Raw genomic sequence first — 24,605 nt, 5'->3', positions numbered from 1 at the left:
TTCTGAGTCAAGACAAGCCAAGTCTATTCATTCTTACTTTGTGTCTAGTACTGTGTTGGAGTCTATGCCAGATACAAAAACAAAGAATATCAGTCCACAAGAGATGGGAAATTTTACATGTGTAATAATTTCAAAATGATATAGCACATAAATTGTGAACTTCTCTCGTGTTAAATAAATAAAGTCTTAAAAAAAAAAAAAAGAAGTAGAGGTGCCTGCGTGGCTCAACTGGTTAAGCATCTGCCTTCAGCTCAGGTCCTGATCTCAGGGTCTCGATTCCTCACTCAATGGGGAGTCTGCTTCTCTCTCTCCCTCTGCTGCTCCCCCTGCTGTGCTCTCACTCTGTGTGTAAAATAAATAAAATCTTCAAAAAAAAAAAAAAAAAGGAGAGTTATTAAAAGAACAAAAAGACAAGCCATAGCCTGGGTGGAAAATTTACCAAAAAATCCACACATGATAAATGGTATCCAAAACAGGCAAAGAACTCTTAAAATCAACAGCAAGAAAATAATTTAAAAATGGGCAAAAGATCTGATTAGACACCTCATCAAAAGAGGTGTACAATGGCAAATAAGCACATGAAAAGATGCCCCACAGCCTATGTCATTAGGGAATTGCGAATTAAAATAACAATGAGATACTATTCCACACGTATTAAAATAGTTAAAATTCAAAACACAATAGCACCATGCTGGTGAGAATATGGCCCAAACGGCTCAACGAGAGCTCACGTCCGTCTGTGGTGGGAATGTACAATGGTACAGCTACTTTGGAAGAATGATGGTTTCTTACAAAGCTGAACATAGTCTTCCCATGCAATCTAGCAATTGGATTCCTTGGTATATACCCAGAGAAGTTGCTATGTCAACACAAAAACCTGCGCACAATGTTTCTTGCAGCTTTATTTGCCAAAACTTGGAGGCCACCGAGATGTCCCTCAACAGGTGAACAGATGAACTGTGGTGCATTTGGACAGTGGAATATTATTCAGCACTGAAACGAAGTGAGCTATCAAGCCATGAAAAGACATGGAAGAATCTTAATGCATAAGGCTATAGACCATAGGATTCCAACCCTATGGAATCTGGAAAGGTAAAACTGTGGAGACTGTAAAAACGTCAGTGGTTGCTAGAGGTTCAGAGTGGGAGGGAGGGATAAAAAGGTGAGGCACCAGGGGGTTTTTAGGGCCAAGTATCCTGTCTAAAGCAGTAATGGTGGACACACATTATCATGCATTCTCAAAACTCAAAGAATGTCCTAATGTAAACTACAGACTTAGGTTAATAATAATGAATTAATATTTGCTTACCAATTGTAATAAATGTGCTACTGATACAAGGTGTTATTTATAACAGGAGGAACTGTGTGCAGAGGGAGACGCAGTACATGAGAACTCTGTATATCTGATTCGGTTTTCTATGAACCTACAAATGCTCTAGACAAATCTTTTAATTTAAATCTATCAAATCAATTAGTCCTATTTAAAAAAAAAAAAAAAAGAAGGACGTTCCTGATGGGCGTCAAAACAGGATCAAAGAGATGGCTCCTAAGCACTGTCGCCTGTTCTTGCACTCAGGACAGAGCTTTAGTCCTGGAGTGAGGACACAGTGGACACATCTGGAATTCTCCCAAAATGCCTTTTTGCTCTGCAAAGTATGATTCACCCTGACAGTAGCTTTAGTCTATGTTTTCATTCAGTGACACATTTTTACTATTCCCCTCCTGCTGTATAGGGTTATAGAAATCAAGCAGTTAAGTTCCAGAGAGGGACATAATGAGATAAAACATGTTTCCTGTTCTGTTATGTATGCAGAATTCATGTCTCATTTAATACATTTATTGGACTGTTCAGTTTCCTCAGGGATTTAATGGGAACATGACACCTGCCCAATTTCTAGAGCCTAGTTGCAAAATGGAAGCCTAGTAATCAGTATTCAACCACATTCTCGGTGGCACTGATTTATTTTACAGATTAAGAAAACAAAAAACAAAAAAAGGAGGGTTGAGAAGAAAAATGTCCAAGAGCAAAGGGTCTTTTTGCCACCAGATCTGGAGCAAATATGGTAATTATTTCCTTCCCCTGGGTTTCTGACCCAGAGGTTTGCTGCACACTAGGGCTAGGAGACAGCTGGAGTTGATGTGATACACAAGATTCACAGACACATAATGAGAATGTTGACTGATTTTTTTTTAACTAAGCCATCTACCGGATTGGTAAAGTTTGGTAAATATGGAATTGGCTCAAAGCTGCCCATCCTACCCTACACCTCACCCCTTTCCCTCTCCCACAGTTCACACCCTTCCCCTGAGGTCTTTGGAGGCTGTCTTTTCATGGGACATGTGAACCATCACTTCTGCTTTTTTTCCCAAAAGGATGGATCAAAAAAATCCTCTATAGCTCCAGAAGCTCTAGGATCTGTTTCTGCTTATACATTTCTGGTTTCTTTCTGAGTCAGTACCCACAGGGTTGCTAACTCTGTCCAGGACCGTAGCAGTAGCATCCAACTAACCAGTGGATGCACTCTTTGTGAGAAGTCCCATTGCAGAATCCACCAGCTGGACTCACAGCCTGTGGAGGGTGGGTAGTGGGGTGGAGTTGGGTCGATGCTGTCAACTCTGGCAAAATTCAAAGTGAAGAAATCACAGAATGCAAGGGATAATGTATTTTCGTGACTGACTGATTTAATTCCACTCATTTTACTGAAGAAGATAGGGACCAAAAACATCTTACTGTCATTGGCTTTGAAGTAGAAAAGCAAATAAGTAGAAGAGCAATAGTAACTGCCTGACTTCCTGAATCGATTTCAGTATTCTTTTCACAATGCACCACGTTTCACAGAGCTGCTCCCTGAGATCAGGCTTCATGGCTATTATGACTGTTGGCTTTTGCGTTTACCCCAACCTCCTATCATAATGTAAACTTAATAAACACATGAACTGTTCACTGATCTTTCTGCAGCATCTAGAAAAATGTCCAGCACTCAGTAAATATTTGTTAAATGAAAGAAGTTCTGTGACTGTGATAGACTACATTGGATCTGGTTAAAGCCCTGCGTGTTCAGGCAAACCCCCCATCAGATGCTTTTAGGCCGAGCCACAGCATGCTCCTGTTTCCAACGGGTGTGGAGTCACTTTAGATGTTACTCTACTCTACTACCAGGTTTTAATGTTCTTTGAAAGAAATCATAGTTCTTCATATATAAGAGTGCTTAACAAATGTCACTTCCTTTCCACCTCGCTTCCCTCTAAGAGAGGCTGCTTTCCCTGTAGCTGTTTCATTTCCTACAGCTAATACTTTAACTCCTAAAGTATCTAGTAAGATAGCAGATGTCCTGTTCAGAAAATCTCCACATGCAAACATCACGAGAGATGTATGCAAGAAACTATCCACTTCAGGCTGTAAGTTCAACCGTAGGGAGCAGAGAGGCTGCGGCGCTCTGGCCCTCGGGTGGGAACTCCAACCAGAGGTTCTGAATATGAGATATGGGGCTTCCAGAATGGATTTTCCTAACCAGAAGCTCAGTTGGGTGATGCCTCCCTCCTCTGGGTTCTGCCTGGACAAACTCTGTATCACGATTAAGTTCTTTATTGGTATCTTATTTTAAAAGCATTTCATGTATATGTTTTATCTCCCCAATAAAAGGAAACTGTATACATCTTGAACATTGAGGAAAAATAAGAGAGAAAAAGAGGAGAACTACTGGAGACACAGAGTACCAGAGAATCCTTTCAGGGATGTTTACTGACATAAGAGACCTTTTTGGACACTCTAGGGATGTCAGGCTGGCTCAGCCAGTAGAACATGCTTGGGGTTGTGAGTTTGAGCTCCACAATGCGTGGGGAAATTACACAAAAATAAAATCTAAAAAAAATAAGAAAACTTTAGAAAGGAGAATCTAGTCGTCAGTTTAATTTCATAGGCAGAAACGTAAGAACTTCATTGCATCTGGGCCCTAGAAGCTACAGGAAGAACGGTTTTTAAAGTACATGGATTAAAAGGTGAAAACATCCCAAATTTCCATCCAGCAGAAGAGTAGATAAACAAAATGTGGTATATTCATACAGCAGAATATTATTCATCCTTAGAACACAATTCTGATACATGATGCCCAGGAATAAAGTTTGAAGACATGATGCTGAGTGAACCAAGCCAGACACAAAAGGACATGTATAGGAAGATTCCACAATGTGAGGAAGCCACACGAGGCAAACTCATAGAGACAGAGATTAAGGTTTCCAGGGGCTGGGAGAGAGGCAATGAGAAGTGACTGTTGAATGGATTCAGTTTCTGTTTGGGATGAGGAAAAAGTTCTGGAAATTGATAGTGGTGATGGTTGTACAACATTGGGAATGTGCTTAAATGCTATTTGTGCACTTAAAAATGGTTAGAATGGTAAATTTGATGTGCTATTTTACCATCTTTAAAAAAACATTTTCAATTTCAAAAATATGTTCACTATTAGATATTTAAGAAATAAACCTATAAACCAACAGAGATAATTGCTGTTACCATCTTAATGTGTATATTCCCAATGTTTTTCCTATATATGTCTGCATATATTAAAACGGAGTCATATAATACATACCATTGTATGACCTGCTTTTCAGTGCTGACAACATATCATGTAGATCCCTTAGTGCCAGACACGTACATTTTATGAATAACTGTGACAAGCACCCTTGTCTGTGTATTTTATCACAGTTTATTGCTTCCTAGTGGTAAATTTCTTAAAATAATTTAAGATCAAATCCCAAAGGATTTGAGTGTTGAGGAATACTAAAGAAGAAATTCCTTGGACACTGAGGGTAGATATAACTCTAGAATAGAGAAGAAAAATGATGAACAAGTAAGACAAGCTGTTGGGTTTTGAATACCACAATCTGCCATGTAAATGTTCCATGGTTTATGGTATAGCTATGCTCTGAGAGTTGCCCAACTCCAGTAAAATAGTTGTATTCTTAATATTCTGCTCAGACTGTTTTCTCTGAATTTTAACATTTAAATAATGAAATGATACAAAATACATAAATTAGAAAATACAAATGTCCTCTATTTGTAACATTCATAAAAATACTATCAATATCCTCCTAGAATATTATTTTTCTTTGCATTTACAAACATACCATTTTTTACAATAATGTACATACTACTTTGCTACTCTTTACACAAATATATTTTGACATTTCATCAAATACATTCACCTTATTTAAATAGTTTATTTAACTCGACGTTTGTTTTTTGCTATATCATTATATCACAAGGTGGCTACAATAACTGTCCATATAGATACAGAGACACAGACTTTTATCAGTATATTTATGGAAACATCCTTAATCATTAAATTACTGAGGTAGTATATACATTACATATGAAAGCTACTGTTTTCTCCTAGTTTCCAATCTTTTCAGGCAAAAGTTTGTTACTCCAATAAGACTATATACAAGTATATCCACATATAAATATGAAATACTAGTAATGTATGAGTGTCAGTCTGTTCATGGAGTGTCAGCTTATAAACAGCAGAAATTTATTTCTTAAAAAAAAAGAAATTTATTTCTTACAATCTGGATTCTGGAAGTCCAAGATCAGGGTGCCAAAATGGTAGAGTTCTGTGAAGGCCCCCTTCCTGGTTCTGTTCAAGATGGCAGTCTTCTTGCTGTGTTTTCACATGGCTGAAGGGGCAAGAAGGCTCTCTAGGGTCTCTTATTCAAGGACACTAATCCCATTCGTGAGGGTTTCACCTTGTTGGCCTAATCACCTCCCAAAGGCCCCACCTCCGAATGCCATCACATTTGGGGATTGGGCTTTAAACCATAAGAGTTTTGGGGAGATGCAAACATTCAATCTATAGCATAGTGTCTATTTTTTCTAACTGCCACCTACATGGCTATTACAGTTTTTTACATCTTTGCTAATAGGAAACATTACCAAAAGAGTTGGATATTCAAAATAGTGGAAGTATTTTATATTACTAAGAATATTAATGTGACTCTCTTTCCAAGTGTATATTGGCCAGCTGTATTCCTTCAGTGAACTCCCTATTCACATCTTTTTCCATTTTCTTTTACTTATTGATTTGTAGATGCTCTTTTATAGCATGAATAGGAGCCCTTGTCTATGACATACAATAAATATACTTTCTTACCTGGCTGATTGTGTAATTAGGTAATATAAGTTTTTAGTTTTTACACCGTCACTTCTGGTAACTCTTGCATAATTTCTGGTACTGATACTATGTGAAGAAAGGCCTTCACAAGAAAGGACTGTTATTTTTTTTTAATTTACCCTAACTTTATTTTGGTACAACCATGATCTTATATTTTACATTAAGAAAATATTTAATTTTTCCAATTAAACTTCTCCAGACGTTTTTAGATTTGGTGTGGTAGGAATTTAATGCTATTTTCCCCAACCCTTAACGTCCCAAGAATATTTTAAAATAAACTACCCTTTCTCTATGATTTGAATACCAATTTGAAGATACATTGCTTCCTATAGAAATCACTGATCTGTTTCTGGACTAGTTATTCCACAGACTCTGGAGGAAATATAAGCCTGTAAGTATGGTAATAGAATTTTCTGAGTAGACAGAGAAGCTAGTTAGAAGACCTATGTGGAGCAGCCCTGATGCTTGTTTCTTTAGTTACCTAGGTCTCTTTCAAGACTCACTCTCTTTCTGGGATTTTGCTTCTTTATGTCTTCTCTTTAGTTCCTATAGAACCTGGAGGTTCGTACCTAATGAGGCAAACTCCCTTCAGTTTTCTCTCGAACTCTGAGGCTTATTTGTACACCAAGGAGGGAGACAGACAACAAGTCAAAAGAAGGGACCTCTTTCCCCAATACATACACACCACCACCACTGCCACTCAGATCAGTCTTGGTGTGAGCTCTGAAGATTGCAAGACACTCAAACTCTAATATAAACATCAAGTTCCATGTATGCCTCAGATATAAAATGAAACGTGCCAGGATCCAGCCTTGGAGCACAGCACAGAAGGGACTTGCTCTAGTCCTGATTCCATCATAGGAACCTTGAAACTGTCTTTAATAAAGGCTTAGTTTCCTCACCATCTGAGAAATGGGGATAATCATTGTGATCCTGCCTGGGAGCTCTAATTGAGACAATATATCATAAAATAGCTGTAGAAGATGTAATTTACTATACAAATGTAAGGAATCACAATAGGCTTGCATTTATTTATTTATTTATTTATTTATTTATTTATTTATTTATTTACAATAGGCTTTTAAAGCTTGAGATGGCCTTAAATATTATACAGCAGTACAATTCCATAGAAATATAATGCAAGCCTCTGGGACACCTGGGGAGCTCAGTCTGTGGAGCCTCCAACTCTTGTTCTCAGCTTGATCTCAGCCTGATCTCAGGGTTCAGGCCCTGTGTTGGGCTCCATGCTGGGCACTGAACCTACTTAAAAAAAAAGAAAAAAGAAATATACTGCAAGTCTCATGTGCAATTTTAAATTTTTTAGTAGCCACATGAAAAGAAAAATGAGACAGGTGAAATTTGAGTAATAAATTTTATTTAACACAATATATATCAAAAGTACTATTTTAATATGCAATTGATATAAATTATTAAGGAGATATTTTACATTTTTTTGGTACTAAGTCCTCCAAATCCAGTGTGTATCTTACAGGTATATCTCAATTTAGACTAAAATTTTAAGTGTTCAATAGCCAGGAGCGGCTAGCTACCTAATAGTGCAATTATATGGTCCAAATGCTAATTTTATAGAGTGGAAAACTGAGGATCAGGGGTATTAAGGGACTTTCTTCAAGGTCATCTGGTTTTATCTTGGTAGAGTTTGGTTTAAAATTCCAATCTTTTAGCCTACCTGTACTTTATTTTTACGCTTCACGCGGCAGGGATGTACTTTTTTTTTTTCTCCCAAGCTTTTATCTGACTAATCTAACACCATTGAGTGAATCATGCCTTCTGCACTAATTTAAAATGACACTTTTTAAAATATAGTAAATTCCCATATAAAATGCAGCTCTGTGTCTGGACTTTGCATTCTGTCCTCTCTACCGCCTTCACAGGAACAGGAGCTTTTGATCGCTCGGGGTCTGCAGCGAGGACCATCTAGTTTACACCACTCAACAACCACGGCGAAGCAAGCGCAACATTCTACAGTTTCCATGTGGACACGTAACTGTAAAAGCACCTTTCATACTGCGGTTCTTAGTACAGAGCCGCTGCCAGGCCGGATCCGGATGCCCCCCACCCCCGCGGACGCGGGTGCTCCCTCGCACACGGGACTCAGCCCCGGACAGATTCCGGGAGCGGGCACCGAGGGGCCGGAGGAGGGCGAGCGCGAAAAGGAGGACAGAGACAGGGTGAAGACGCTAAGAGACGGCAGCGGAACGGCAAAGTGCACATCTTCTTGCGATTTGGTGCAGAGATCAGTGATCTTTGAGAGCATCTCAGTAGAAAACTGAGAGAAGGCAGAGGGTAGCATGATAGGTAGGAAATGAACTCTTAGAAATGGAAGCAGCATAGATTTTAAGCGGGTATATTCTGGAAGGGGAAAAAAGAAGAGAAAAAACTAGCATCTTAAGGGCAACCTAAACTTTTTTTACACAGGAAACGAAAGGATAGCTCTATATATTTGAATACACGAGGAACAATCTCAATGAAGGAAATTAATTTAAAATTCTACAGAAAAAAAAAGTGGAAGAAGGTTCCAGAGGTGGTTGTACCATGTGCTCAGCTTGTGAAAGGAATCAGGACATTTATTCTTGTGGGAGAAGAAAAGCAGGCTAGATAAAACGATTTGTTTTGCAGTGGTCAGGAAGGCTCTTTTTGGTATAGGTGATCCTATGGGGGCGCTGAGAAGGAGCTGAAGAATGAGGGGAGTGTGGATTTAGCACATCAGCAGAGGTGACCAGCAGCGACTGTTCCATACAACTCCCTCATCAGTCCACTGTCCAGTCAGGAACTCAGCTGCCCAATGTAAACCACAGGCCCTGCTGCCCCTCAGTGCCTGCCCCAGGTCTCCCAGGACAGCTCTAACTTCCCACCTGTAAGGCCAGGCTCCCCAGTTAGAAGATCTGGATTCAATGAGAAAGGTCCACTTAGAATTTCATACAAAGGGCTTTTCCTAGTTTTCAGATATATTAATGCAACTGTCTGAGCCAGGAACTAAGGCACAGAATTGCAGATTTTGAAAATAGGCACAAAAGGTAATGGGAGCCTCTCCAGGAGTCCTTCCTTTCCCTCAGTGGACTGAGAGCACCAATTATTCCATGTTACCAGACACCACTCACAGTGCAGCCCCTACTGCTGTTTCCTTGGCCAGATAGGAGGAGCATTTCCTCTGCAAGAGTAACTACCTTCAGCTTCTCTCACTTCCTAAAGGCCAAATCTCTGCTTGGGTAAAGTGACAACACAAGCTAATGTTGGGGTATCAAACAAGGAACTTTCAATTTCATTGCAAGCATTTTGTTTTGCTCAAGGAGCAATGCAAAGAATGATTTCAAGAAACATCCGTGGCATATGTGTGTGTGTCAGGATGCATCTTTGCTTTTCTACTTCCCCAGAGACACCATTCTCTTCTGGTTACTTGTAAGAGATGTGGCTGTTTTCCAGGTAATCTCTTACCCCCCCCCCCCCCCACCGGAGCGTGGGGCTGGAACAGTACTGTAAGGTGGTGGAGGGGGCACAGGAGTTTGCGGGCCTTGTTCCAGGTATTCCACTCCAGGCATCCCTCTCAAGTTCCGAAGGAAAACAAAAGGACATTGTGCTATGCTCCCTTCCCCTTTTCATCTACCCAGCTGTCATGCTTCCCCCTTATTCTTTTCTCACAATTAAAAAAAAAAAAAAAAAGCCACTTTGAAACCTGAGACCTATTCTAGTTGGCCAAGCAAACATACCAACAGGCAAATTTGCTAATGGGAGGAAAGTGGGCGCCACCGTTCTGACCCCGCCTCCTGAGCTGCACTCCAACCAAGGTGGGAAGACAGCACTGCAGCCCTATGCAGCTTCTAAGGAGGACTGCAAATTCAACATTTTTCTTGATTTTTGACGTTGGAGGTTACTCAAACAATAGATGATTTTGTTGTTACGGTCAGTTTAAGCTTTTACTCTCTCCTGTGCTATTTAGGTAATGCAGTGGGGAGGCTCCAAAAGGATCCAGTACCCACAGCAGAGCACAGACAATATTTCTTCCAGGTTTCCATTCACTTCTCTGCCTTAGCATCAAAAACTGGAACTCTGGAGACAGTTTTAACGACGATCACCCCTACCAGGTGGAAGGGTCACATGAATACCCACTTTATTTTTCTGCTGTTTCACTGAGGTATAGCTGACAAAACTGGAAGGTAAAGTGAACAAGCTAATGGTCTGACATATGTATACACTGTGAAAAGGTTCCTGAATACCTGCTTTATTCTTGTGCAAGTGTAGGGGAAGTGCTTGTTCTTAGTAGAGCAGAGACAAAAATGGAGTTTTTCAGAATAAATGTTTATTTAAGAATTTAAGGGAAAACAAAAACATTAAAGCATAGGAATACATAGACTGAATACAAGTGTCTTGTTTGGTCTGAAGTCTTGAAAAAGTTACTCTAACTACTTACCTGAGGTAGATTTAGGTTGGCACTGTCTCAAGAGAACCTCCATCCATCCCAGAAGTTACCTTCTAGTTCTGGTTACAGGCTCCCAGTGGTCCTCTCCAACCTCAGGTTATGCTCTACAAATAACACCAACCCCTCTCTCAATGGGTAAAAGCCCTCACCCTCAGACCTATCTCATACCCTGCCTGTTTGCTGTTTGAGGGATGGTCCATCCTTAATTTATTTAAAGACAAGAGACAATTATCAGTAAGATTAGTTGAAAGAAGGGGCAAGTCACTGCCCTGCCAACAATACAAACTCTGTCCCCTTCTCTAAGCTGTAACGATTAACAAGTAGCCATGAGGAATAACTCTCATCACCACCATGCCATACACCCAATACTATTTTAAGCATTACAACCGTCAAACATATACTAGTGACAGGCATGATCTGCACCAAAGAGAAACAAATACATCTTGCGTGTTTAATCACACTGGGCAACTTTTCATGGTATAAGAGCTATTTATGAAAATTACTAAAACACAACAGATCAAAGAAACCCTCCAGCATTTGTTTTCTAAAACAAAACAAAAACAAAAACCAAAAAAACCAAAGGAAAAAACAAGTAAACCCCACCCTAGAACCAGATTCCTTATTATTACTATACGCTATATCCACTGACTCTTAGATTATCAAGCTCATTAACCAGTTAATAGGACCAAAGCTTAGAGCCATACACAAGGTAACAGCTGGCCACCACCATGAGTCTGAATGCCAGCACTCTCCAATCATTCAGGGATTTGTTAAAATAAACCAGAGAACCCAGACTAGCAACAAAATATTTACTCACCAGTCTATAGTCCCAAATACTGTAGGAATCTTATTTATAGTAAATGTCTTTTAACTTGAGGGAAGAAAAAAAACCTCTGAATGGTCCATTTATAATCCCTGGATTAAGTACAGTATTTCTAGAGAATGTTAGAGATAATCATTAATGATCCTGTTAAATTGGAGCTAAGTGCTTATCCTTAGGTCTCTGATGAATCTGTCAACTACTTTTGCCTCCTAGCATTCAGAATCCTACATTCCAAGCCAAACAGATACCTTATGTTGTGGTGACTGCAATCCTTTCCCTGGGAAAAAAAGTATTCTCTCTTTCCTTGGCAGAACTGAAATAAATGAAAGGCGTATCATTATGGGGATTGATTTACTATCAACAGCAGGATGACAGAGTGAAAAACACCAGCTTTGAAGTCAGGATACTCAAAGTTTAGCTCCTTCATTAATAATGTATCATTATGTGTTTTTACTCTGTGTTCAGGCTTAAATCTTTCTTTTGGTTTCCCTTAATCATTTTACAAGGAGCTGAAGAGCATCTTTTCATCAAAAGAGATGTATTAAATAAAGTCACAAAAATACAGATGCTAGCAACATCATGACCATTATACTTAAATTTGCATTTCTGAGTTGAAAATAACTCTCTAAAGCTAAAATTTCAAATACCAGTGATAATCTCAAAGATGTTCGAGGGAAAGGAAACTTTTTTGGGGGGATCCCTTAACTCACACAGGAAAAAGCTAAGTATTCTGCCTTTTTATGAGGTTGGCCCTCCAAAGAGGGCACTTTGGGGAGTGTTTTGATCTGGCTACTCCCTAGCTGTTCAGTTCTTTTCACTACCAGCAAAAGGTTCCCAGGCTACTGACAACATACTAGTCCCCATTCTTGCCAAGAATTAAAAAACTGACAGAGGCAAAGTCAGTATAATCCTTTCCCCCTGACAGTAACACATGCCACACCTTCTATCACAAGGTTACAGTCCTTTCCTTTATTGGATTTCCAAATTTTAACAAGTGAAAGTAAAGCAATCATTAAGTGGTTCAGATAAAAGTATCTTTACCTGAGTTACCCATCAGGCCACTTCTGACCTGCCTAGCTCCTCCCAGAACAAGGTTCCAGGCATCTAAGCAACTGTTTACATACTGACTCCATTAAAAATCATCTCTACCATATGGGTCAACTATTACCTAACATATGTACACAGTCCACAATGAGATCTCTCATTGGCGCAAAATTCTGTGCAGAGTACGTTCTTTGGGACCTGATAAGGTAGGAGTTTCTAGCAAGGCTTTTTTCAGACTCAAAGGAGGGTTCTTCCCTTATGGGAGTTCCCTGGTGTACCACAAGAGCTGCTCACTGACAGGAGTCTTTCTTACTCAGAGACTTTGTAAGGTCTTTCCTCAGATTGGGTTTCTTTGGTGCAAACCCAAGAAGGCTCTCAGCTAATGTTTTTGCCACATTCAAGACAAATACACGCATTTTCACCAGTATGGCTTCTCTGAAAAGTAAGAAAGTCATAGTTCTGTTAGAAGCTTTTTACGCACTTGCTGGGTTTCTCCCCACGATGGGCTTTCTGACATCCAATTCGACGTACATGCTGTTTGAAGCTCTATTGACAATGAGGGCATTTAAAAAGTCCTCTGGAGCGAATTCTCTTGGGATGAGGCGGGGTGACTGCTGCTAGAGAGCTCTCTTACACTCACTGCATTTGTAAAGTTTCCCACCTGTAGGAATCCCCTTGCGGGTGATCAGATATGAGCCTGGACTAACGGTTTGTCCAAACTCAAGGCATTTGTATGGTTTCTCATTGGAGTGGCTGATTAAGTGTTCTGTTAGGGTAGTTCTCTGGGCAAACCATTTCTCAACTTCCCACAGTTGCATTCTCTGGTCCCCACTGAAGTCTGAGCTCTGAGGAAAGTGTGAGATTTGCCTAGAGTTCTTTAATGAGTTCTCTCACAGGTAAATACGTTTTTTTATGGTATTGTAACTTCTTGTCTGATCAAGACATTTGTGAGGCTTCTGACGCATGGGGAGGGCTGAGCTCAAGACCTTTCTCGCCCATATTACAGATGTATGGTTTCTCACCGATATGGATTGTCTGATGTTGAAGAAGAGCTGAGCTCTGGTGGAAGCTTTTATCACATACACTGTATTTATAATGCAGCTCCTCAGTCTGAGTTCTCATTTTCTGTTGGGCAACAAAGTCCATCCCTAGGAGGAAGCCACTCTCGCATGTCGACCACTGATGTGGTTTCTCCTCCATGTGAATTCTCTGATGCACAATAAGGTCTGAGCTACAGCTGAAACTTTTCTCATATTCAAGGCATTTAAAAGTGTGAGTATGAGTTGCCTGATGTCTGATGAGGTTGGCACTCCGGGTAAAACTTCTCATACATTCCAAGCATTTATATGGTTTCTCACCCGTATGAACTCTCTGGTGTACAATGAGGTCTGATTTCTGGCCAAAGCATTTCTCACAAGCACCACACTTATAGGGCTTCTCCCCGGTATGAACTCTCTTATGAACAATGAAGGCTGAACGGTGTCGGTAACTTTTCTCACACTTATTACATTTGTAGGGCCTTTCACCAGTATGAGTTCTCTGGTGGCTAATCAGATCTGATTTCCCACTAAAAGCTTTTTCACACTCCAGACACTTAAATGGTTTCTCACCTGTGTGAGTTCTTCGGTGCCTTATAAGGTTTGTACTTCGACTGAAGCATTTATCACACTCACTACACAGATATGGTTTCTCGCCTGTATGGCTTCGCTGGTGGACAAGCAGATCAGAGCTCTGACCGAAATTTTTGCCACAAATATCACATGTATAGAATTTTTTACCTGCATGTGTTCTCTGGTGTCCTGAAAGAGCTAAGTGGTGCCAAAAGCTCTTCTCACATTTGCTACATTTGTAAGGTTTCTCATAATTGTGGATCCTCTGGTGTGAAATAAGATCTGAGCTTTGGATGAAGGTTTTCTCACACATATCACATCTACAAGGTTTCTCCCCAGTATGGGATCTCTCACACATAATAAGAGCTAAGTTTTCACAGAAGTTTTGCTCACGTTCAAGGCACTGGTATATCTGATCATCTATTTGAGTAATCTCATGCACATGAATAAAAATCTTTTTACCCTTCTGAGGGCATACATGATATATTTTACTTTTCTGAGTTCTCTGATTATATCTCTCTTGTGAAGTGAACATTTTCTATGGCTCTCTCCTAGGGAGTCTTCCACTTGTCTTCCTGACCCATCATTTTTTTCATTGTTGTTTTCTTGATATGAACTTGAAAGATACATCTGTTGTAGGCCTTTCAGTCATGAGCAGCTCATCTCTACAAGCTTCCAGCATTATACACACTAATTCCTCACTTGGTATTTCCAACCCTGTGAAACAAAGAAGAAATATGATTTATATTCCTGTAACTAGGAAAAGAATGCACAAGGTTATTACTGCAGAAAAGATAGAACTGTTCCATCAGAGTTCATAAGTGCTCTAGTTTTTATAGGGCTTGCAATCTTTTCCTCTTTTCTAACATACAACTAGTCAGAGACACATATGGGGAAAAGTCCAGGAAGAGTTATTTCTGTCATGAGCCTGGGTGATCTCAACACTAGGCTTCCTCCTCTTTCCCCTGCTTCAACTGAGTAATCACAACAGGCCTAACAGTTAGTGTGCTTGCTCAAGAGGAGAACAACTCCAAAGGGACTGGGAAGGTCTATGCAGTCCTCTCGGTAGCAAAGTTGGGAAGGAATCGGGAATGATCATTAGAATTGAACACACACGTACGTTAAGTAAGTAAATTAATCACTACGTATCTCACAGTAAGCACTCTGTGTTAGCTCTCACGCTCACTGTTATTAAGATGAAGATTCTGCTTTGCTATGAGCACAAACCCTGCTCAAAAAGAAAAATCCTGACTACAGATGAAAGCTTGGGCTTCAAGCCTGCTTTTTGTACCAGGCTCTTCCTTATACAATGAAGAGATACGGAAGAATTTCTTTCCTCTTTTGAGGGATGTGCAAGTATTAAAACAACTGAGGTTGAGCATCTTGAAGAAATAAGCCCTTATACAAAGAAACATCACAATTACATAACTCTCCTTTGTCACTTCACTGAAAAGGGCCCTCTGCTCAGGCTGCCAATGCTCTACTCTTCCTGGGTAAGGGATGCAGCCACATCTTCAAATGAGTAGGAGATTAAAAAGGAAGGAGAGGAGAGAAATGCGGAGGTCTTTCAACTAAGGACCTATTTTCCATGAAGCTATACTAGTAGATGAGTTAAAGACGCCATGGCCAACAGGAAATAACACAGACTAATGCTGTACACTGGGCTGATTCGAGAGAGAAGCACGGGGGGGGGGGGGCGGGGGGCAATGAATTGGTCACTTAATCAACCACTCACAATATACCAAAGAAGAAACACAGGAGAAACAAGAAAGGGGAAAAACCATCATATTCCGTGTCCTTTACACTCTTTTCAGTGATCATTTCCATATTGAATCCTCCCCTCATACATTCTAAACCTTTCTCATCATCTAAGGAGTAAAAGCTGATGACTTTGCTTCCTATTTTTGAGAAAATTTAAGTAAGCCAAAAAAAACCCCACAATACAACACAATATACACTTATGCTCAAAACAAAAACATAAAAAAACACTTCTACATGCTCCCACCACATCAACTAACTTCTTGCCAGCACGGTCATGCGCTCCATCTTTCCTCTGTCCTTACGGATGACAAACTGCCTTTGCTCAGTCTAAGGACAGACAGCCCTTCCACTGGCGTACTGGATTCTATCCCTTTACTCCACAAGGACATCACTCCAGCAATTCAATCCTCCCTATCCTGCACCTGTTCTTTTTGTGTGGATCACACTAACCAGCAAGCTGGCTGTCCTGTTCTCCTAAAACAAAAGCACAACCAACATGAGAACTTCTCTTGACCACCTTGCCCTCAAGCTATCATCCCTTTCTTTTTCCTGCAAATTTCTTCAAAAGAAATCAATCTGTTTATTGCCTCCAAGTCTTGTCTTCTAAGGTTTCTGGAACATCCTCCAATCTAACATTCGCCCTTATCGCTCTGTCAGACTGCTCTTGTTAGAAACCAACAAGCCCCTAAGAACTCTGCCTCCTGGTTACCACTCTGACTCTTCTCCTTGCTTTTCTTCTACTGTGCACATGTCACATTGTCTCTCTGCTGCTGTTCAAACTAGCAGGTCACCCCCACTTCAGGATCTGTGCTGTCTCCTCGCTAAAGTGCTATCCCCTCTAGATCTTCAAGGTTCCATCCCCCTCATCACCTTCAAATCTTTGCCTGGCCATCCTACTTTACATTGTAATACACCTGCATCCCAGCTGACCCACACATATAACACTCCTGATATACTGTTGTATTTTCCTCCATAGAATGTCAGCCCCTAAAGGACAGGGATTTTTTTCATTTCAATGCTGTTTCCCTAGTACCTGGCACATAGCAGGTGCTCAAAGCTAGAAAAGAAGTCCTTATCCAGCATCTATGGACTCCTAAATAACCACAAAAACTGTGAAACTGATTGCAAATGTTATTTGGTGTATGTACATTCTTCTGGGGACAGGGTCCACCATTCATCAACTGTGACATATAGGACTAGAGCCTGTGTATGTGAGAGGAAACAATATGCAGGCCACCAGAATTCAGAGTAAACAATGAGGCGAAAGGATCCAGAAGATGGGGGACTTTCTGTTTCATCCATTTGCTAATTGGTTTCCCAATTTCCATTCAGCAATTTGCAAACTCTCCATGCGTAAGGCACAGAGATGGTTGTCATAATTAAAAAAAAAAAAAAGTTATTTATAAATAGAAAAAGAAATACCAAGGCTTTAGGTGTCAACTCAAAACTGAACAGGGTGGAAGTAGAGCAGTTTCTTGAAGAAGCCAGAGAGAGGTCCACAGAAAGGTAGTGTTCAAACCACTACAGAGGAACAGTATGAGAGAAAACTGATGCATGGCTGAAAAGAGCGGTGATGTCCACAGCTCGGAGAAGGGAAGGAGGTGGGATACACACAAGAGATGGCGTGTTTATGCTAAATACAGTAACTCTACATCCTAGATTTCAAATATTCTATCATGTCACCGTGATCAACAAAACTGTCATAGAAATTACATTTTTTGGTCCAAATTACCTGTTCCAGGTGACCCTCATAGTTATCATACAAGAATTCCTTACACTCCAAGATCATTTCTCTCTGTTCATTCGATAATGGATCCTAGGAAATAAGTGTACACATCTGACCAGTCAAATGAACTCCTGCTACCCAATGAAGTATCTTAAAGATGAGTACATTTCTGTCCTGATGATACAAGAGAGTGAATACTACTCTATGTATTTACCAAGATGCTGAGTCTCTGAGTTCTAAGGGGCTGCAGGCAGCCACAGAACACATACCCTTGATTACTGATGAACCATGGGCCTCTTGAGAAAAAGTTATCTGAAAACTACTAACAAAACAAAACAAAACCCCCAAAGCTAAAACAAAACCAAAAACTACTAATAATAACATATTATTAGTTACTAAGTACCAGAGTGTATGCTGCAGCTTCCACAATCAACCCCCAAAGCCTAAAGTGTCACAAAAAACGTTTTCTGTTAATAGAATTTAGAACTCGATGTCCCGTATCTGATCTTGCCTTACTTAGTCAAAAAGCAGGCCAGCAGAGAAGCTGCACCGAGCTGAAATCCAGACCTACTCCACTACTCCTCCGCCTGATCCCAGTTCAGGGCAAATCTATCCTTTCCTGTCCTCAGGCCCAAACCCTGGAGTCATCCTGTAATCTTCTCTCTCACTCTCTACAATTGAGTCATCAACAAATTCATGGGCTCCATTCTCAAAACTAGAATGCAACCACTTCTCACTGTGTCTGCTGCTGCAACCTTGGTCCAAATCATGCTCATTTCTCATTTGGATGATGGTAAAAACCTCCTAACTGGTTCCTATCAATTAAGGGGTGAAAGGGGTGCTTCCCAGATTTGTATGTTGAAGCTCTAACCAACCCTACACCCCATTACCTTGGAATGTGGCTGTATTTGGAAACAGGATCTTTAGTTTACTTTTTATTTTTTTTTTTTAAAGATTTTATTTATTTATTCAATGTACAATGATAGTCACACAGAGAGAGAGAGGGGCAGAGACACAGGCAGAGGGAGAAGCAGGCTCCATGCACCGGGAGCCTGACGTGGGATTCAATCCCGGGTCTCCAGGATCGCGCCCCGGGCCAAAGGCAGGCGCCAAACCGCTGCGCCACCCAGGGATCCCTAGTTTACTTTTTAAAAAGATTTTAAAGTAAACTCTACACCCAATATGAGGTTCACTTACAACCTTGAGATCAAGAGTTACTTGCTTTATGGACTAGGCCAGCCAGAGGCCCTGGAGACAGGACTTTTAAAGGGTAAAGTTAGGGACACCTGGGTAGCTCAGTGGTTAAGCATCTGCCTTTGGCTCAAGGCATGATCCTGGAGTCCTGGGATCGAGTCCCACATGGGGCTTCCTGAATGGAGCTTGCTTCTCCCTCTGTCTATGTCTCTGTGTGTCTCTCACAAATAAACAAACAAAATCTTAAAAAAAAAGGGGGGGGGGTAAATTTAGGTGGGCCCTAATCCATTTTGACTGATGTCTTTATAAGAAAAGATTAGGACACAGAGATATTTGGGATGTGTGGGCAGGGGGAAGATCATATGAGGACCAAGAGAAGGTGGCCGTCTGTAAGCCATGGAGAGATCTCAGAAGAAACCAAACCTGACACTTTGATCTTGGACTTCTAGCCTCCAGACTGTGAGGCAACCAATTTGCTGTTTAAAGCACTCAGTCTGTGGCATTTCATCATGGTAGCCCCAGCAACTCCTGCCATCCTATCACTACCCTCCTTATACCCACAAGCCCTCAACCCTGCAACCAGTGAACTCCTGTTAAAACAACAGAACAGGAGTGCTTGGGGTGGGGCTCAGTCAGTGAAGATCTGCCCTCTGCTTGGGCTCTCTCTTCCTCTGCCCTTACCCCTGCTTTACGCTTGCACTCTGTCAAACAAATAAAAATCCAAACAAAATAAAAATAAAACAACAGAATCCATTCTTCTCTGCTCCCTTCAGAGGCCTCCCCTTTCCCCACCTCTTTCAGTCCCCACAATGGCCCTAGAGGCCTCAAAGGGGCTGCTTTGTGACCTTACCACTGCTTCTCTGACCTGCTCTCTGTTCTCCACATGATGTGCCCACAATGGCTTCCCAGCTGTTCTCACCCCAACTCCCTTTAGAGCCTCAGTCCTTCCCTGCTGGTTTCTCCAGCTTTCTTCCTTGTGGGTATGCACAGCTCTCTTAATTCCCTCAACTACTTCTTCAGCTGTCACTTCTTCAGGAGGCCTCCCGTGACCACCATATTCAGAGCTGTGGGCCATCCCCACGCCCAGTGTTCCCAAGACTGCTTTTCCGATTTTTCCACAACGCTGACCACTTTGGATATGCTACATAATTTGTTTTTTTATGGTCTAAAATATGGCAAGGATGTTTATGTGTCTTGTGTACTGCTCTTTCTTTAGGATACAGAGCAGTGCCAGGCACACAGCTGGTGCTTACTAAGCATCTGCTGAGTACGTGAATAAACCTCATTGTAATTCTTCGTGTCCCTATGGTAAAAGCAAAAGGCCGAGTTCCAGAAGACAGGGGGCCACTCTGACAGAGCACGATCTAGGAGAAGGTACATCCCTGAGGACCAGAGAAACTTAGCTTACCTAGAATCTAACTGGAAAGAAAGCAGCATTTACCTCCTGGTCCTAAGAATTTGATTTCTCAAGGAAGACAGCATTCTGTAAAACACAAGGATGAGAAAAGAATACACCATCATAAATGAGCAAATTTAGCACCAGATCATTTCACTCGAAGAACCTGAAAATGGGTAAACTGATTTCCTTAAAAGAGCAGATGGGTTTTCTTATACAATGCCTTAAATTCAATTCTGAGGTTAATCGGAATCCTACACCATCTCAGAGAACTCTACAGGAAAGGGACAAGGGAGAATCTGAAGACCACCTGCACAATCTACAGCTTCCTTGGGGATTCTAACAGCATCAAAGGAAAGGGCCCCTATCCCTAAATCTCAGTGGAAGACAACACATGCTAAGGCATCATCCTCCCAGCAGGAACTCGGGCTGCAAGAGGGACCTACAGAGCAGTAGGGAACACACACTATACCTGCATTCCCACGAAACCACTCCTTGACTATAGGCATCCTTCCTTCACTGGAGGGCATGACATCATCACACTTCTGGTTATCCAAAATTTACAGTGGCCTAAGGGGACTTGTATTTCAGCCACAAACAATTCGGAAGGTAGCCCATTACGGGCATAAAAGAAGTCAGAGAGCTCAGACTTGTCCACTGATTCCTTCCCTCGCAGCTTTAACCTGCCTATTTCAGGCCATGGAGGTTTCCGTTTCCTCAAGAACCTTTCTGCTCTGGAGGATCAGAAGCATGAAAGGAACTCCTGAGACCCAGACAACAAGTGGGCACATTTAGTTGAGGCTCTCTATGACATGGAGTCCCTACGTAGCTGCCAGTATAAAGATGACAAGTGTCATGATTCTGGTTCCAGGCTAAGATGGAGTAAACACATGCCATTTTTGTTCTCCCTCAGAATGCATTTCTGAAATCTGGACAGAATCCATGGGCTAGGCACTTAAGGCCTCTGAAAAGTAAACAGTGCGCAGGTTAAGGAAGACCAAACTTTCAAGCACAACCCAATGGGCAGTGAGTTGACTCTTCTGAATGCTGTTTCCTTCAGGGTGAACCCAATACAGCCTGAAACAAAGAAGTCAGGGAAACCATAAATTGTAGTTCAACTGGGATTTTTCAGAAAACCTATGAGCTTCTACAACAATGATTTAAAACTGACTTCAGTGGATAGAAAACCGACTTATGTATGGAAAAAGGACAAAATACCTCTGGGAGAACTCTACAGAACACAGTAATAAAGCAAAGTCAGGGTAATGGTGGCTGTAGGAAGCCCAATTTCCCGACACCTCCTTTAGAAGCTAAAGGAGCAAGAAGAAAAACAAATGCACAACACAAGCCCACATCTTCACCAAGTCACAGCTGGCCGGCTCTCAAGTGCAAGTTATGCATGCTGCCCATGAGAGCAAGGGTGGCCTGAGTATGTGGGGTGCAGACGAAGGCTCAGGGTACACAAAATCAACTGAGTTTCCTGCCAGAGAGAGAAAACCCACTCTAAGTACAAAACACATTTTGAAAGTTCTGATCAGAAAAGGGTATCAGAAAGGGACTTAACACCCACACCAGAGTAAAAGAGGCAGTCCTGGCAGGTGCTTCAGGAGAGAGTAAACAGGGAGGGAGAGGAACCAACCCTCTGGGCTGCATAGTGAAGGAGAAAAGAAAGAAAATTTAAGGGTCCTTCAAGATGAAGGGAAGATTTTTTTTTTTAGAAAAAAGGAAAATAAAAGAGACACACTATCTCCCCATTATCTTCAAAAAATGCCAACTCATTAAAAAAGACAAAAACCAAAAAAAAAACTTAAAAAAAAAAGACAAAAACCCCACAAAACCTTACCACAATGACAAAAGTGCCAAAGTGTTACTAAATTAGCAGTCTTGTTAAACACTTTATGTGTCAATAAAACAGACATAATTCAACTAAAAGCTGAGAGAAGAAAAAGAAAGTGGCCTCACTAGTTAGTGCATTAATGGCAGACAGGAGGAAAGGGTTCCTACTAAAAACTGAAAAACCAGATAATTAAAGGCTCAATAAGAAAATGGGACTAACATCACAAAAGATCTATGCCATGAACAAAAACCAAACATTCTAAAAACATTTTTAATGAAAGAGCAATGAAAACACAACAAGTAGCTGAAAAATTAGGACAAGTATAAACAATATGATCATGCGGAGACCAAATATATCAATCATCAATGCATGCGAAGGAGTTTGGCTCACCTCTTCAAATGTTTTTACCATGGTTCACAAAGCAAGATCCAACTACATGCCAACTACAACAGATGTTTAAAGACTCAAAAAGGCTGAAACTAAAGGGACAGAAAAAGGATCACAGGCAAAAAAAAAAAACAAAAAAATAAAAAAAAACCCACAGGTAAATAGAAAGAATAAAGGAAGGCCCTGAAAAAAAAAAAAATAAAAAAAAAAAATAAAGGAAGGCCCTGTATCCAAGATATCAAGAAGAGAAGAACTCAGGCTGAAAAATATTAGACATGATGAATAACTTTTTAATGTTGAAAGCCGTAATTAAAATAGAGCTTGTAAGTTATAATTTTGAACCAAGTTACACAGCAGTCACCCTTACAAAGCAAAAACTACAAGAGATAACAAGAAATACAGATAAAAACATTAATAATAAAACAACATGCCACTATCAGTAAAGACTTACAAAGCAGAACAAAAATAAATAATGATGCAGAAGACCTAGATAATCTAATTATCAAGTAAATCTTAAGAATAGCTATGGAAACTTATGCCCTAATAATACGAAGTAAACTTTTTTCTCAGGCACATGTGACTCAGTCACAGAATCCTGTCATGTATTAGGTCACAGAGACAACATCAGTAAGTTCCATAAAGTGACATGAAACTAAAAATTTATTAAAATGCAAAATTTAAAAAGCCCCTCCTAAGTGGGGAAAATAAGCTATTAAGACAACTCTTCAGCAAATGGGGAGATGAAACGAAATTTCTTTTTTTTTTAATTTTATTTATTGAGAGAGAGCACGATAGGGGATGGGGAGAGAGAGAACCAGACTTCCCACTGAGCAGGGAGCCCCATGAGGAGTTCCATCCCAGAACCCCAAGATCATGACTTGACCCAAAGGCAGAAGGCAGGCACTTAACCAAATGAGCCACAGAGGCACCCCTGAAATAAAATTTCTAAATATTGATAATTAAAACTATTACAGATTATAATCTATAGAGTAAACTTAAAGCAGTGATCCAGGAATGTTCATAGTCTTAACTTTTATATCAATAAAAAGATTAAATGAACAAACACTAAATTCTCAGATCAAAGAACTAAGAGAAAGGTAAATCAAAGGAAATTAAGGAAGAAAATAAAAATAAAAATGGAAATCAGTGAACTAAAGAGAAAAGCAACCTAATTATAAATCAAAATCCTACTTATTTGGAAAAACTTAAATGATTTAATGAAGACAAAGAAAATGTACATATTTATTAAAAAAGAAAAGGAATTAATAACAAGTAAAACAAAAAAACCCCACATACACAAAACATCACTTTGCAGACTTCTACACAAATAAATGGGATAACCTATGAAACACTGTTTCCTGGGAAAAACCTAATTTACCAAAATCACACTTATCAGAGACAGAAAGTTTTAAAACACTAATATGCACAGAATAAACAGAAGATTATTAAGGAATTATCCCACAAAAAAGCACTAGATCGACATCATTTCTAAAGGGTATTCTAACAAACTTACCAAGACCAAATAAACTCAATGCTGCAAAAATGTTTTCCAGAATACCAAAAATTAAGAAATACTGCTAGTCTTTTGTGAAAATAGCTTAATGTTGACAACTAAATCTGATGAAAAGTATAAAAATGTTTATAGCCCAGTATTAGTGTGAAAAATACTAATAAAAATATAAAACCATATTAAAAGTAACATCACAAGAAAGATGAACTTATTCAAATGTAAGATTTGTTCAAATATTAGGAAATCCATTAATATGATACCATATATTAACTGATCTATGGAGATAAATCATGACTATCATCATAGATGCTGAAGGAACTCACAACAGAAATCAACATCTATTCCTAATGAAAATACTCAAAGTAGGAATTGATGGACTTCCTTTTAAATAATAAATTATACATTCTTTGGTCTAACAGCTAGTATCTAAGTGAGAAAAACTAGTCATTTCCAGTAAGATCAGAACAAGTCAAGAACAATCACTCTCTTCTGTTACTAAACACTAACTTGGAAGTATTAGCTAATGCAATAAGAAAATAAAAATCAATTAGAAGTATAATAATAGAAAAGAAATAAATTTATATCTGTTTGGAGATATAGGTTATAATTCAAAAACCCTAGAGAGAATCAACATTAAAATTGACTCAAAGGGGAGGGATACCTGGGTGGCTCAGTCAGTTGAGCATCTATCTGCCTTAGGCCTGGGACTTGA

General features: G+C 40.0%; 1 protein-coding gene across 2 annotated transcripts in view; it reads right to left on the bottom strand.

Annotated features, from left to right (window-relative positions):
- Positions 1 to 10,463: 10,463 nt before the first annotated feature.
- Positions 10,464 to 24,605, bottom strand: part of ZNF322 (zinc finger protein 322) — a 22,484-nt gene continuing 8,342 nt past the window's right edge. Inside the window, exons 3-4 of one of the 2 annotated variants that reach the window (XM_072814035.1) lie at positions 20,172 to 20,246; positions 10,464 to 14,799 (exon numbers count right to left, since the gene is read on the bottom strand). In XM_072814035.1, coding sequence (XP_072670136.1) covers positions 13,409 to 14,617 — 1,209 coding nt within the window. In that variant the 5' untranslated portion in view covers positions 14,618 to 14,799; positions 20,172 to 20,246 and the 3' untranslated portion in view covers positions 10,464 to 13,408. The remainder of the gene's footprint in view (positions 14,800 to 20,171; positions 20,247 to 24,605) is intronic. The other variant, XM_072814036.1, reaches the window with a different exon arrangement.

This window comes from Canis lupus, chromosome 37 (genome assembly GCF_048164855.1).
Source record: "Canis lupus baileyi chromosome 37, mCanLup2.hap1, whole genome shotgun sequence".
NCBI classification, from domain to species: Eukaryota; Metazoa; Chordata; class Mammalia; order Carnivora; family Canidae; genus Canis; species Canis lupus.
Note: the sequence above shows the minus strand (reverse complement) of the source record. Positions and strands in the feature narration are given on the sequence as shown.